Raw genomic sequence first — 16,338 nt, 5'->3', positions numbered from 1 at the left:
GCTGCATTTTGTAGTTTAAACACAAGATGACACAATAATCAGTGTCTTAGAGTGGAAAATGTAAAACAGGAATCTTCTCCCATGCTCTCAAAACAAACCACAAAGCATACTGTGAATTATATTGGAATTTATTAGGGAAACTGAGACAAAGCAGATAATGTAAAAACATTAGTATCAAAATAAATTAGACTGAGTTACATTTTATTAACAAACTGTCATTTTTTTAGAAACATATAAAAATGCATTGAACTGCATAGAAATTTTAGTACTGTTAGAAAATTAACATTTTCTGTGTCACTTCTCTTCTTTTCTCTAATTGTGGGAGAGAGAGAAGAGAGAATCAGGCCGAGGTATACAATTCTGCTTATACTTACAGCATAACACAATAATATTGAAATTTATCTGTGCAATTTACTCAAACATATGAAACTTTAACATGACATATTAACGCTCAAATTTAAATACATTTCTCAAAAAAAAAAAAAAAAAAAAAACATTTGAGAAATAAATTGTAAAGACATTTAATACCGACTTAAATTCTCTTCAGTTCCTCGACACACATCTCAAGTTTTTCGTGCAATGGTCCCCAGTTTTTACACTCTATAAAAGATAAAAGTATGCAAAATATAACAAAACTAAAACATTTTTTCATAATGAAATGAGCAAAGAGGGTAAAATTATCAGAGAAAAATACAAAACATGAAAACTTAAGATACCTGAACGCAAACCCATTAGTTCTTGAATGACCCTCTCAAGTTTTTCTTGGTGTTGCAAGCAGTTAACACACCCTGGGTGGGGGTTAAAAAGATTGACAACTTTGAAAATAATAGACACTGAATTAGAGAATGTACTGCATGGTCTCGAAGATGACAACAACCATCTAAATTCACCTGATTCATGTGATCCTTCAGCTGGACGCACAGCATCACTCTCTACTGTAGACAGAGCGGGTGCTATAGATACAAATACAAGAAATACGTCAGAGCGGAAATTTAAAATAAAAAAGCCATAATATTGGCAACACATGAGACATGCACACACAACTTCTGTAGAAGCATGAATTAAATAGGCTTCGACAACAAGCTCCCAAATCAGTCCTTTCAGCAAGGTTATTACTGGGCACTTCACAAAGATATCAATTAGTCTGGATCACAGCTAGTCAGACAGGAAGCTATCGTGCAAATAAGAAATGTTTAGGACAGCTCTGTTTAATGACTCAATTTTCTAGCCCAGTTTCCTGACGGCTTCAAACAAGAATATGCAATTTTTTCTGCAATAATGATATATTTGGGAGATATCCTGTTGAGAACTGTCCATGTGGCTTAAGGCAAAGGCTGGCTATTTCCCACATTTTAGAGACTATAATATTCTTGAATATTGCTTTGATACACCTAAAGCATTTTGAACACCACGTCTTATTATTTTTAAATAGACAAACATTGCCATTTACAATGGACCCTTTTCACATTTCCGGGTTTCTCAGGAGTGAAAGGGAGAGTACCTTTTTACCTTGTATTTTAAAAATACATATATGAAAAACTTTTGAGGATTTACTATGCTGATGACCATTAAACGCGTCATCACAGTCATCTGAAAAGGGTCCATAATCAGTTTTAAAATGGTAAAATAAAGCCTTTGAGTGGTATTGTACAAAGCAATATAAAAAATTTAACCATTAGCCTTTTTATTAAAGATTTTGTGGTTTAAAGGTGTTGCAGACCATCTGAATGTATTAGAGATATTTCTGTTATTTATCAAGTAATACTCACTAATACACTTAGCATCTCTGTAATTGATAATGGTAAATAAAAAAGGACAAATGATCGCACCAATTCTTTTTCTCTTTGCCGAAGGCAAACCATCATTGTTCAAATGCTTTTGGCCCACACTGGGAAGCAGTGAATTCCTCGTCCTCATACCTTTCATAGATAAAATTAAAGGAAATAATGTCAAAGCATTACATAAAATCAGAGACCTTCATTTACATAATCATTTTATCCATGCATTTACTAGGTATAAATGTTGCATTAAATAGGAAATCAGCAAATGTGAAATTAACCAGATTTGAAGATGCACATCAAGGAAAAACCATCACTTTGAAAAGTACCTGGAAATCCTGACGGTTTATTACTAGGCTGACTGTGAACGTTTTCTACAGAGGATCGTGTAGTCTGAGGTGTCTTGAGAGCCAGTCTTTTACGGGTTGGCGGCTGAAGTCCTGATGGTTTCATTTGCGGTATAGCAGAGCTTGAAGGTTTTGCAACTGCAACCACATTACAGCTTACAGAATACATAATTATTCTGTAAGTGTGTGTGTGTGTGTGTGTGTGTGTGTGTGTGTGTATCATTAGTAATAATAATACAAAAAAACGTTATGTACATTACGGTTCAAACCTTTGGGTTTGTTACGTCTTTTATGCTCAACACGGCAGCTTTTATCAAAAATACAGTAAAAACCTTAATATTAGGAAATATCATAAAACAAGTCTTTTCATTTTTAATATTCTTTAACATTTTATCTTTTCGTGTGATGGCAAGGCAATTTTCAGCAGCCATTAATTCAGTGTCACATCATCCTTCAGAAATCATTATAATATGCTGATTTGGTGCTCAAGAATTAAGGTTTAAAACAGTTGTGCTGCTAAAAAAATTTTTTTTGGAAACTTAATATCAGAATTCTTTTAATAAATTGAAACTTTGGTAACATTACACGTCTCTACCGTCACTTTGATGTATTAAGGCATCCTTAATGAATTAAAGTGTTTTAAATTTGTACAAAAAAAAAAAAACTCAAACTCTTGAACAATAATAGAATTATGTATAAAATGTGTTTAAAAAAAAAAGTGTATAAGCCACTCACCAGCAGTGAAGTTATATCCAGTGGCAGAAGAAACCATAGAGGTCTGTTTTCAATAAATAATAATAATAATAATAATAATAAAAATGATCCATTTTAACCATACACAAGACCAATGTTTGTAACTAGCTGACTGCTTTATAGCAACATAAAGCATTGAGTTTCCTACCTTAACAGTGCTAGCTGATGCTGTGTTCTTGACGGGTGCGATGTTCTTCCCCTTGTTCATCTGGACGGTTCTCCTGTTGCCAAGCAGGGTGGTGGATGATGCGTCAGGCTGATGCAGGGCCGGCGGACCTTGGATTGTCTTTGGTTTGATCGCTACTAAAGAGTTCACTGACAACTGCTGCCTTGAAGGAAGACTGGATTTGGGATAACTCAGCTTAGAGGAAAGCTGAGGAAGCCGTCTTTTGATTGGAGGCTTTGTGGGAGGTTCATTCTCATTCGCTGGTTCTGATGAAATGCAGGTTGCTGAGACTTTCTGACTCTGACTTGAGCTCTCAGTCACCTGCACGGCATCAGTTCCATCATGATTACTTGCACAAACAAGCTCATCCTTCGACTGGGCCTCGATGCTGTTGATCACAGACAGTCTCTTTCTCATAGGTGTGGGCTTCACGTCTCTCAGTATCTCAAATCTGGATTCTTTGCCAAAAACAATAGGTGTGGATGTAACCAGGAAGCTTGTCTTCATATCCAGTGTATCATCCAAACAAAAAATACTGTTTCTGCTGATATTTCCCATATCAGAAGAGGGAATGGACTCAGCATCTGCCAACCCAGGTCTTGGTGTTTTTTTGTGAGGCTCCTCTGCTTTAAGCTCAGGAGCATCATCAGGAGCATCTATAGTGCAAACAAAAGCTGTGGTGATTATCCCAACTTCTGTTTCTCTGCTGTTAGAGGCTGGTTTAGTGATACCTACAGAGTTAGAAGCATCATTAACGTGGTCAGCTAATTCTGTGCTCGAGGCCTTCATTTCAACAGCAGTGTCCTTCAAAACTGGAACTTCTAGAGGAGAAAGATCAGCAGTTGTATTATGTTTCGTCGTCTCCGATGGTTTTATAATTGCTGAGCTTGATTGTTCAACCTCACCAGAGGGCTGAAGACGAGCACTGACTGTTTGCTCCACAATATCAACAGTTACATTGACTTTTAAATCAGTTTCCTCCATGTTTTTTATTTTATCAACCTCAGTAGAGTTAAAACTACCTTCTAGTTTTTCTTGTGACTGAATATCTATAGTTCCTTCAAGCTTAGTAGTGTTTAATGGTTCATTGTTATCAACAGATGAATTGGTTCTAGAGTGTGCGCTGTCTAGAATAGGAATATCCACAGTTGCATTAACCCCGGTGTCAGGTCCCTCCTTAGGGTCATGTGACTGTACCAGGTCAACAGTGGTGTTTCCTGACTCAGTCTTTATATTAGGAGCATCAATATCCACTGTTGAATTAAGACTAGGGTTGGACCCCTCCTTTGGCTCTTGAGACTCAAAAGTGCTGTTCTTCTCTCTGATGTTGTGCAGATCAACAGTTGCATTAATACCAGCGTCAGACCTTTCTTTCGAGTCTTGGGTCACATCAAAAGTGCTGTTCTTCAACTCAACACTCATGAATTCAGATTTCTCTAAAGATGTAGTGGATACCGTGGCATCGTTGCAGTCGCCATTTGCTTTGCCCGGTGTTGCACTGGTAATGTCTTTCGCATTCTGTGGTGATCTAGTAGACGTGCTTCCATTTGCCAACTGACAGTGCGTTTTAAGAGAGCAATTAAGACCCGAGTCATTGGTAGCCTCTTTTTTTGGAGCTAAAACACCTTCATCCTTATTTTTGGTTTGATTTTCTAATGGCGTGCAAGCAGGGGAATTCAACAAGGTTCCTGCTTCATTTAAAAGAAATGACGGGCCGGTTGTGTCATCAAGAAATCCAGACACTTGGGGAAAAGGTTCATCTGCAATTGAATATAAACTAGAGCACAGATCTGGCAGTTTGACAGACTGGCAAGAGGTCACAGGTTGTTGAAGAGATGATCTACCCAAAACGTTGCCACCGTCCTGGGCAAGCTTCCTCCTCAGAAAGCTCTCCATTTCAGTAGCAGGGAGGGTCTCTGAAAGGAATAAAAAGTCTGTGAATTATTATGTGGCTTCCTGGAACCTACTTACTGACAATCACACATCTCACAAAGGATGACACGTGTTACAAAAGGAAGCATAAGGATGAATTCCTTGAATACTGGACTAAATTTAAACACTGAACAACAACACTTAACATAGAAGAATCCAGAAGTGTCATATAAACATGTCTTAACATAGTTCTGGATTACATTACAGATCAAAAAATACTTAAAGTAACTCACTTTGTAACTGACAACTGCAACGAATGTTTTGCTATGGTAACAGAAAAACCCTTGGCACGCGAAATAAGCAATAAGCGAACTAACAAACGTTCATAGAAATACAATTTCTAGACAAATAAACAGATCATAATGTTTAGGAAGCATTATTATCTTCTTACCAGATATCTAAACAGCAGTGTTTGATATTTCCGAGTAGATTTGAAAACTGGGACATTCTAGTCATTGGACGAGGCGCTCAGATCTCGACCAATCAGAGCGAAGATCTGTGTGGCGTCAGAATAACCGCAGCGCCCCCCAGTGCTGGCAGATCAATATTAGCCTGTTATTTATTTTTTTTAGTTACTATATCTTTGCCAATAATTATGAATTAATTATAATGAAATTTTATTTAATTGTTGTAGAGCACCATTAAATTTTTTTTTTAACCAGTATCACTGTATATTCTCCAAATATCCCTGTCGTTTGAAAATTAAGAGGCTAGGAGGACACTTAAACCGGATATAGAATATAAAAAGTGAAATATTTATTGATAATCGCTGTCACAAATAACGGTAGCCTAGTGAAATCGACTTTGTATGAGAAATGTCTTTTTCATAAATGGTTGCGTACATTACAGGCTGTTATAAATACTTTTCAGTTTCAACTTCACAGAAAATCTTTACTCTTTTCTTCTTGCAATATCTTTCATATTCGTAAAATCCCAGTATTACATGGTAGCGTGCATGTACTTTTATTGACTTAATATGCTTGCATTTAATGTATATAATGTGGGAGTAATCATTGTGGGGGTAATTACTGATGCATTCATGTCGCATTTTATTTAGCATTATTGTTTTTATTTCAAAGCATGCCAAGAAAACGTTACATATCCGCATACATTCAACATAAATAGTAAAAAGCTTAATATATATATATATATATATATATATATATATATATATATATATATATATATATATATATATATATATATAATAAAAAAATACTTAAATGCCGGACTTCATAAAGTTAGAGGTCAAATAAAGCAATACGATTTTTATTTTATTTATTTAGGAAATATTCAAACATTGAAAATAATCAGAAATTACTATTTGGAAATGAACACAATTGTGTAGTAATTTTCTCCACTTTGACTGATAAATGTTTATGTGACATCACAGGGCAAGTTAATGTTAATGTAGACTTAGTGACCCCTGCTCTACTTCCACCACAAAATTATGATTTGCTATTATTTTTTTTTACTATTTCAAGTTTCTGTCATTCTTCTGTTATTGTTTTGTGTACTGATTGTTATGCATGAGTTATGAAATCACAAAAAAAACTATTTATTATTTTCAATTTAACACGGTTAAATAACTTGTTTTATTGAACACACACACACTAACGTGGTATTAGAATGTGTATCTGGTCAAAATAAATAAACACGATCAATTCAAATGATATCTAAATAAATACAACTACTTAATCAGACAATTGCTTAATCACATTACTAATATTGACTTTCACTAGTATTACTGTAAGGCTGAAGAGTTGCATCATGCTCTGGGAACAGGGGTAATGCATAGGAAGGTCCTGTGGGAATTGTAGTTCTGGTGGCTGCTCCGTATCGATCCATTTACAATATGAGCAATAGAAAAAAAACAATGCATTTATGACTGAGATTTCATTTTTAAAAATGACTAAATTCAGATGAGGTTATACGACACCACCGAGGTGACTTTTCAGAAATGTACATTTAATGCATGAACTTCCATTTAATCTGAAAACTACCTACGAAATCAAACCACACGGCGATTTCAGATGATAGCAAGACTCCATGACAATGACATCGTCTAATAAAAAAAGTCTTTCATCCACCTGATCTACTTAAATAAAATATGAGATAGCAATTTCTTTGAGAAACCATGTGGGCAGCATGAGGTCAGGGATCTCGCGCATAGCATTCCTTTGGAGATCGTTCAGGGATTAAGGATCTTCGCCCGCTTCATAATAACCTAGAGATCCTAAAATGACCAAACCAGGACTCACTCACTCGCGCTCTCTCTCTCACACACACACACACACACACACACACACACACACACATCTTTAGAAACCATTACATAACATATGGTGCGCTGCGCTTAGTCTTTTTTCGGGATCCCCGGTTCCCTCCGGTCGGGTTTACGGCGCACAACGCGTCACATGACTGCAATTCCCATCAATCCTCTTGGCGCATGCGCACGCCGCGTCGTCTGGCAGTGGTAAACAGACGTCAGAAGGGAGTCTTCGCCTCGAGTCAAAACAAAACAAAACAAGAAAGATCTACGAGGAATAGCTGTTTGTCTATCTCCATTAACAACTGAAGGGAAGCGATTTCGCGTTAATTTCAACAGACGACCGAGTCATTGAAGAGAAGCGGGTTTCTTCGACTTTTACCGGAGGGATATTAACTCGTAAAAACTGGAGTTGGCTAACTAGGTGGCTCTCTCAGTAGTAAACTACGCTTGCGAGTTTCGTCCCAGAGGCCGGCGATTGAAGAAGCGGACGGGAGACAGGTTTTTGTCTTTTCGAGGAACACATCGACCGTTGAGGGATTCGGGAAGGCGTTAACGGGACGGATGAGCCCGCGCGAAAATCGTGTGTAGCTGCGTCTCGAGGAACATGGCAGACGGTGACACGCGCCAGCACGCAGCGCGGAGGACCTTGCAAACTTGAACGACAATAACACAGATTTTTATTGTATGGTAAAAACCGTGATGATCGAGCACTCATGTGAGACATTATCCTGGTCTTTTTTTTTAAAATGTAACATTTTGATCGTTATGAATTAAGTTTTACGTTCGGCTTCTTTTGGCGGTTTAACAATCTTGCTCAGCGCGTTCGAGTTGAGACGCACAATCTCACGTTTCTGTTTTTAATTTACCAATTAATAAAATAATTGACTTTGACAGGCAGCTTTAACAAGTAATTCCCATTCACTTGACTTCGTTTACAAGGAAAGTATTCTTGCATAGTATAAAAATACACTCAAGTTTACAAGAAAGATTAGTGTACGATTTGACGCTCTTGTGTTAAGGTTAAGGCTCTACGCTTTTTGTAGAGTTTGTAAGTTGGCCTACTTGTATTTTTATTGGTCTAAAATCTAATTGCGAAGCCAATCAACCATTCGCTGCTATAATAGGAAGCAGCGGGAGGTGGTGATTTTAGCAATTACAGCGCGTGTTATGATTGGTTTGCGATTTCACTTACTTTAACTGCCTCAACTACAAGTTTTTCTTTTAATTTTTCTGTAAAAGCTTGTTTAATCATCTAGGAAAAGCTCATAATCATCCCTTGTCACTGCTCTTTTCCTGTGGTTTATCTCAGTAGTCGCTCTTGACAATCCAGCTGTTTTGATGTGTAGTGAATTTCCTTTGTTCCGGTCTACATTAAACAAAGAGACCCCTTCTGTCCTCGTTTGCTCTATGTAAATCAGAAGATTTATGTTAGTTACTATTAAGGAGATTATTTGGCCCCTTTAATCTCCAATCTGAGGATTTACTGACGCTATATTGGTGTGTTCAGATTATTACGAATGTGCTTTCAGACAGTCGCGGTTAAATTTAGTCCGGATATTTTATATTGTAGTGTTTTTTATTATTAAACTATAAAAAAAAAATCGTTCCTAAACAAGATTTTAGAAATCGTACTCTTACTTTTAATCGCCCTGTCTGCTGGTTTATTGAATCGTGTTTTTAAAAAAGTCGCGTCAAAACTAGAAATCCAGCCTTCCTCTGAAATTATCTGGATTGTATCGCACAATGGAGGACGAGAACGTACCCCCGATTGACCCAGATTTTGAGCCGCAGAGCAGACCCAGGTCATGCACATGGCCGCTGCCTAGACCCGACATCTCTGCTGTCAAAGCTGAGGGGGGCGACGGCTCAGAGTCTGCTGCTGGAACTCCGCCCACCGAGGAAGATAAACACGAGCATCAGCCAATCATATCCGAGCCTGAGAAAGTCGCGGTCTCGGAGGGCGGGGTTGTCACCGGAGTGGGCGGGGCCACGCCTCGAAAAGGCTCTTCCAGGCGTAATGCCTGGGGTAATCAGTCCTACGCAGATCTGATCAGCCAGGCGATTGAAAACTCGCCAGAAAAACGACTTACTCTGGCGCAGATCTACGATTGGATGGTAAAAACGGTGCCCTATTTTAAGGACAAAGGATAAAAAAATAAAACATCAAGGTGGAAGGTATGTCTAAAAAAAGTAAAGATTAAGAATTAATAATCAGGGTTTGAAATGAACTTCTTCACTCATCTCCCAATTATAATGTTAAATGACTGACAATTCAGAACAACTACCAAAACAAAAATATCAAAAAATAATGTAGAATTTGCCTACTAAAGGTAAGTTTCTGGCCATTCAGAACTTCTTATAGTCAAAACAAAATGATCAGAAATAAAACAAATTGTCAAAATCAGAACTTGGGTTTATGTTGTTTATTGTATTTAAATATTTTTTACACAGTGAAGCCTCCCCTCCTTTGACATTCTTGGAGGAGAAAAAGTAAACCCAATAATAATAATTCATGCCCCAAAATATAATTATTTAATTTTATTAATATCTAAACAATAATATATTTAATATGCAGCATTTATCGAATGGCTAGAGAGTGCAACTGTTAATGCTGACGCACAAAGTTCGATAGAATTTATAAAAAATAAAAACTGGCTAGTGAGGTCACAGTATTGCCTGCCATGTTTGATTAGCGGGTGTTAATTTCAAACTCTGATAGTAATATTTTCAATCCTTTAAATCTTCTTATGCAGTAACATTTATCTCTCTTTTAGACTTGATTAATTTTTTTGTCATCCCATTTAGAACTCCATTCGCCACAATTTATCACTCCACAACAAGTTCCTGCGAGTGCACAATGAGTCGACTGGAAAGAGCTCTTGGTGGATGCTCAACCCTGAGGGGGGAAAGACTGGCAAAGCCCCTCGCCGCCGCGCCGCCTCGATGGACAACAGCAGCAAATTGCTTAAAAGTCGCTTGCGAGCAAAGCAAACTAAAAAGCAGGCTGGAGCGGCAGGGATCGGAGGTTCTGGAGGTGCCCTGCAGGGTGAGGGTGCTTCTGGTGCTGGCAGTGCAGACAGTCCCGGGCCTCCAGGTCAGTTCGGAAAGTGGGGAGTGAACAGCAGCAGCCCTTCCTCTCGTGGCAGCTTGGACGACCCGGACATGTGGACGAGTTTTAGGCCACGTACAAGCTCCAATGCCAGCACGCTGAGCGGGAGGCTTTCTCCCATTGCCACGGGGCAGGAGGATGACCTACCTGAGGATGGCCTTCTTGGTGGCTATTCCGCAGGGAATCTTCCCCCAACACTAACTGAGACGCTAATGGAAGAACTGGATTTGATTGATGGGCTAACTTTAATGACTGGTCCGCAAGGTGGTGCGAGCCCAAGCACAGCTCCTCCTGCCCCACCTCAGCCTTTGCCCTCAGCGTCCACCCTGCTGCCTCGAGGGTCCAGCTTTGCTTCATTTCGGCCGCTGCAGCCAGCAAAGACTACACAGGGATCCACTCCGCCGGGGCCGCAGAGCTCGGTTCAACCCAGCACCAGATCCAGCACAAGCCCATCGAGCTTCGGAAACTCACTTTTCAGCCCCCTGCCCGGTCCTGGTCACAGTGGTTTCAGCACTCACGTGCCCTCCAGCCTCGAAGCTCTCCTGACCTCCGATTCGCCCCCACCTAGCGATGTTATGATGACTCAGATGGATCCTCTCATGCCAAGCCAAGGAGGTGGTGGGCTTTTGGGGCTCGGGGGATCTATGTCCAGCAGCCAAGCTAAGGCAGGTCAGATGTTGCTGAGCAAAGGCATTGACACAAGCACGGTGGGGCAGATGAGCCTCCGGCCTCAACCCCAACTCCAGCACTCACAGATGGGCTTTGGAATGATGCACTCAGCCATGAGCCAGGAACCGCCTCAGCTCGCAACTGTAAAGACTCAGCATCAGGTGCCAGGTGCTGGGCTTCTGCAGCACGGACCTGTCCTGTCACCTGGAGGGAATGGAGGCCTGCAAGGTCTAGGCCAGTTTACAACACCACCTTGCTTCATGCCCTCCCAGGACCGTCTGCCTACAGACTTGGATATCGACATGTTCACTGAAAACCTGGACTGTGATGTGGAATATATAATCAACAGTGATCTTATGGATGGAGACCTGGTTGACTTCAATTTTGACCCCATCATTCAGGGTGGACAGGGCTATACTGGGCCAGCAACCACACAGAGCTCCTCCCACAACTGGGTGCCCAGCTAACTCCATTATTAAAGATGAGAACAGGTATCTAAATTTGGGTCTGTTTTAAAGGGATAGTTCACCCAAAAAAAAAAAAAAAAAAAAAGAAATTTACTCACCCTCATATTGTTCCAAACCCATCTTATGTTCTTCATGAGAACAAAAAACAAGACATAGTAAGATGATCTGTCAATGAACATCAGTGGCATCCAATGTTGACTTTTCATTTTAAGGTCAAAAATGGTTGAAACATTCTTTAAACGTGCTTGTGTTCTGCAGAAGAAAGTATGTCATACAGGTTTGAAACATGAGGATGAGTAAATGATGATTTTCTTTTTTTAATGAACTATTTCTTTTGTTTCAATTATGGGTTTGCATTATTCTTAATTAAATTAAAGCTGTTCCTTTGTGTCCCAATGTGTTACTCTTTTCTCGTTATTTAATTTTATTACAATTTTTTTTTTACAGGATTGTCCCCCATTCTTAAAACAACTTTGAAAACACATGTGGCATATTGGCTGAACATATTCTCAAGTTTTTGCCTCTGCATTTGCCATTGTACCTCAAATACATAAACTGCTTTGGCTAAAGACTACACGTGCTTGGCCAAGAAGTCTCATGTCAGAATTTTCAATTACATGACGAAATCAAACCTCATACATGTCAAGTGCCAATGTCAACTTAAGAGTGTGCTGTTGGACACAGAGAACATGGACTTGAAACATATTTTTTTTTTCTCTTCTTGTGTCTTATATGTGCAACATTGTAGTTTTTTTTGAAAGTTGCCAGGGTTTTTTGGCCAATCTTGGACTAAAGCACACCGTTTAAACAGCTAATCTTGTTTATTACATTAATGCCTATGATGCGTAGTGTAAGATGGAGATGGTACTCCTCCTTGATTTTTTTCCCCATTATAATGGAACTCATTCGGCCAGGAGGATCAAACTCTTCAGCTTTTCTTGATGTGAACTTTTGTTTGTTGAAAAGCAGTGGAAAAGTCTGATTTGATTGATGGAGTGACTTCCACAGCTGACCTGACATTACTGTTGCTCTCAGACTCCTCTGAGCATGAAAACAACATGGCAACACAGGAATGTTAAGTTCAGAACAACACTGAGTGGCGACGGTTTCACTGACCACAGCTGAACTGTTAAGGTGTGCTCTCTCTCTCATCGGAATGAAGCATCAAATTTTCAAGGTGGTTTGGTGACGCTGTGGTGTTCAATGTGCAGTTAGTTTGGCTTTTATGACCTCTTCCCTCACGAAGGTGTTTTCTTGTGATGTGCTGAAGAGGCTGATAACTAAATGATGATTTAACTGTCTGCTCTAAAGTGTTTGTTAGTGATAACAGTATGAAGAAATGTGATTTTCCACAGGGCATTTTCATGCATTTTTAATCCTGCCAACAAGTTAAATGATATAGTGTTATTGTTGGAAACTTTGAGCCCTTTTGCAGAATGCAATATCTGAAGATCTTTTTGTGTGTGTGCAGGAGGGTGTGTGTGTACATTTGTGTGCGTTCAAATATGTTTAATGCTCCCGAAACTTGATTCCAACACACTGACAACAGAATTCAAGGTTACGCTGAATCATTTCATTTAAGCGCAGAAGAAAGTTTGTTTTCTGAGTTATACATGAGTTTGAAGCGAATCTTGAAGAAACATGGCTACAGTAATGAGATGTTATGGTTCCTCTGGCATGTTTGACTGTGTCCACAGATGCAACAATTTTCTCATTGTTCAGTTTTTCATAAACAGCACTACTTATATTTTATAAAGAAATTGTTATTAAAGAACAAAAACAGTTGGATATATCGACTATAATTCTAATTTAGATTGGGGCGTTATCATTAACAGACTAATAAGAAAACATGCTGTTAATGAGTGAGCTTTTTTAAAAATCTGAGCAGAAGCTATTTCAGATCATTTTTAACGGTCATTTTCTATGTAATCTTTTATTTTTGTAAAAGATGAAATGCTTATAAATTTTATATAATAACCAAAGGAACACTAAGAACTGCATGTTGGAGGTATGCATTGCAGTGTGGATAAACTTGACAAAACCTTTCCGAAAAATCAGTGTAAACTAAATCCTAATTTGATTAATTTGACTGGTTGCATGAGTACATGTAAGAGAATACAGTTTAAATTTGCTATAATTGTTTGTGCTAAATAGAAAAAAAATTCTAAATGCTTTTCTAAGTGTCTCTGCAATTATTTCATCTCAAAACACAAGACTGGTCCAACTGAAAATGATTAATGCAATGTTTCACTCTCAGGGTTATGAAAAATAATGATTCAAACTACTTCTGGAAGGAAGTAATGAGATAATCATGTTATGACTTCAGTGCTCATGGCCTTTTCTAAATTATGAAAGTCATTTATGCAAGCCAACATCAGATATTTTAACAGTGCAGAAATATATCTAATGTTGCAGTTTATTATGAGAGATTTATCTAATGTATGCATTTGTAGCGTTCCTACAAAACTTTGTAAACTTCCAGTGAACACTATAGCATGTTGCTCCAGAGAAAACCATAATTTTAAAGCCCTCTTCTTTTGAACTTGTACCTTTTCTGCAATAGAAGGGTTGACTTTTATTTAATTATTTGTTCAGATGGTTTTCACATAGTTTACTGAAGTTTTTTTGGTGTATAAACTGGCTTTAATTTGAGAGCTTGACATTGGTAACTCTTATCAAGTCGATGTAATGGTCTGAGCGCATTAGATTAATTGTTAAAGTGTTCTCTCCTTTCAGAGGAATAATTTTATCCTGTTCATCGGTGCTAGATATTAAATATGACAAGTAAAATGGGCCATATTTGATTGGTGCATATGTAGATATAAGGGCCTTTAATAATTTTATGCAACGTATATTGAGTACAATTTCTTAATGTAGAACATAGTATGAGAAATTTACCTATGTTTTAATTCCCAAACTCAGTTTTTGTATATTATAAAAGAAGCTGTGAATGGAGAGGGAAGGGCTGGGCTATCTCACCATAAAATGTAACACTGCTCCTTACAAATGGTGTAATGTTTGATACAGCGATTGATGATTTTCAATCATCCGTTTACATGGATGTGCTTGTCTTTTGGGGCATCTTTTCTCATGTTTTTATCTTTGTACATGTAACGCAGCTCCTTGATGTCTAAGAGTGATTGTTATACCTGCATGGTACAACTTTCAGAAAGCTTCAGAGCTGACAGTCATCTTTGATATTTTCTAATGTCATTTGAGTGTTGATTTGAAAGTGATTTTTCGTGGTTAACACCCTGGCTTTGTTTAATTTCTCATAGTACAGATATTGAACACTTTCCAAACCACACCAAACTGAAGTCACAGGGCTGCTGCAGGAAATGCAGGAATTCTACACTTTCCAAATCACTCTCACTTTCCTTGTTTGATATTAACCTTCTTTTCCTATAGTATTCATTCTTTTAGTTCTTTGAACTTTCCAAGAGAGTTTGCCAAGTATCCCAGTTGATAACACAGGACATTAGGTTATGGTCTGGGTTGGGTTTTTTTTTCTTCTCTCTTTTGTTTTGGGTTATGGTGGGATGTAAAACTGACAAGTTGTGCATAGCCAATATACTGTATATGTACTTGATTGCTTTTTTTTTTTTTTTGGATCAATTTATTTTGTCCCCCATATTTTGTTAGTCAGAGGTCATTGAAAGCACTTCAGCATGATAGAAATAAACCTAATCTGTTTAACGCAGACTGTTTTAAGTTCACTTTGTTTCATTGGTCTATTCATTTGACATAAGCAAAGGTGCAGGGCTTTCATTAAATTGAAAGCAACTAATTAAGTAAAAATGTTTACATAAACAAGGTTCACACAATTATGTGTTAAACATTTAGTGTATAAATGTTTACATAGCCTACTTAGAGTTGCCATACATACTAAACGTGAAATTAAATGTACCAGGTTCAGGATAAATTATCAACAAGCACCAGTGACATTAATTTTCCTGGTTCGCACCAATAACGATAACTGTACTAATAATCGATCGAATTCCATGAGAATAAGGGAAGCCACAGCACAGCTATAACATTTTACGACGAAGAGGAACGATATCTTTGGAATCAGTTGAACATTTAAAGCGGCAGAATACATATTCTAACTGAGGCGCAAACTTATAACAAACAGAACGTTACCGTTCTTGGTCTGAACGGGCCTTTGGTGTAGGGCCAATCCGTAGGCATTAAAACACTGTTGTTGTAGCTACTAGACGTAAATAATACGCATGTTAACATGACATTAGAGGGGGAAAAGTACTAACCTTTTCTCTGTGAGATTATATCCATATTTACAACTTTGTTAACAGGACAACGCAACCTCATAAACTTATCCTAACTTGGTCAAACTCGCCTGCCCGTAATTTTCTAGTAATCCTGAAGCCTTGTTCAGGTGAGTTTGATAAAGGTTAGATCTAAACAACAGACCTCCAGGGGGCATATTTGAAGAACTTTCCAATAAACTCTTAAGTTTTACATCTTGTCAGATCAAACAGACTTTTACCAGAAGAGTTCATGTAGCCTAATTGCTTTTATAAAATTACAAGCTTCACACTTCTGCTTTTAAACGTACTCCAAAATGCTTGTGTTAATGCTGGAATATTTGAATGTCTGAATTTCTGGTGTGGTTTTCTCAAAGAAATGTGAATGGAGATGTGGCACTAGATGGCAGGATTGCACTAGTAGTTTCAGACGCCATTGTTAAAAATGGATTCCCAAATGATTGACATGCCAAGTCTGACACTCTGAAAATATAAACCATTTGAGTTAATAAATGAGTGAATTATTTGCAAGCATAATTAAATAAATCTACACTATAAAAACATTTATTTTCAGACTTAATGA

The 16,338-nt window shown here is 38.0% G+C and overlaps 2 protein-coding genes across 8 annotated transcripts; one reads left to right on the top strand and one right to left on the bottom strand.

Moving 5' to 3' along the window:
* Positions 1 to 112: 112 nt before the first annotated feature.
* On the bottom strand, positions 113 to 15,954 carry si:ch211-126c2.4. 7 transcript variants are annotated; one of them, XM_042770307.1, is made up of 9 exons: positions 15,759 to 15,954; positions 3,027 to 4,960; positions 2,861 to 2,903; positions 2,108 to 2,263; positions 1,830 to 1,919; positions 891 to 959; positions 717 to 815; positions 533 to 600; positions 113 to 312 (listed from the first exon to the last, which is right to left on the bottom strand). In XM_042770307.1, the coding sequence occupies exons 1-8, from the start codon at positions 15,817 to 15,819 to the stop codon at positions 533 to 535; spliced, it is 2,520 nt and encodes an 839-aa protein (XP_042626241.1). In that variant the 5' UTR covers positions 15,820 to 15,954; the 3' UTR covers positions 113 to 312. The 7 variants fall into 7 exon arrangements, with proteins under 7 accessions (XP_042626241.1, XP_042626240.1, XP_042626242.1 ...); XM_042770306.1 differs by lacking the exon at positions 113 to 312 and having other exon boundaries at positions 529 to 600; XM_042770308.1 differs by lacking the exon at positions 113 to 312 and having other exon boundaries at positions 529 to 600; positions 891 to 953; positions 15,759 to 15,951.
* Positions 7,367 to 13,666, top strand: foxo4 (forkhead box O4). The gene is given in 3 exon segments (XM_042770314.1): positions 7,367 to 9,423; positions 10,054 to 11,517; positions 11,941 to 13,666. Coding segments are annotated over 2 exon segments (1,872 nt in total). The 5' UTR covers positions 7,367 to 8,991; the 3' UTR covers positions 11,494 to 11,517; positions 11,941 to 13,666.
* Positions 15,955 to 16,338: the final 384 nt, after the last annotated feature.

This window comes from Cyprinus carpio, chromosome A14, assembly GCF_018340385.1.
Source record: "Cyprinus carpio isolate SPL01 chromosome A14, ASM1834038v1, whole genome shotgun sequence".
NCBI classification, from domain to species: Eukaryota; Metazoa; Chordata; class Actinopteri; order Cypriniformes; family Cyprinidae; genus Cyprinus; species Cyprinus carpio.
The sequence above is the reverse complement of the archived record's forward strand: the minus strand, read 5'-3'. Positions and strand labels throughout refer to the sequence as shown.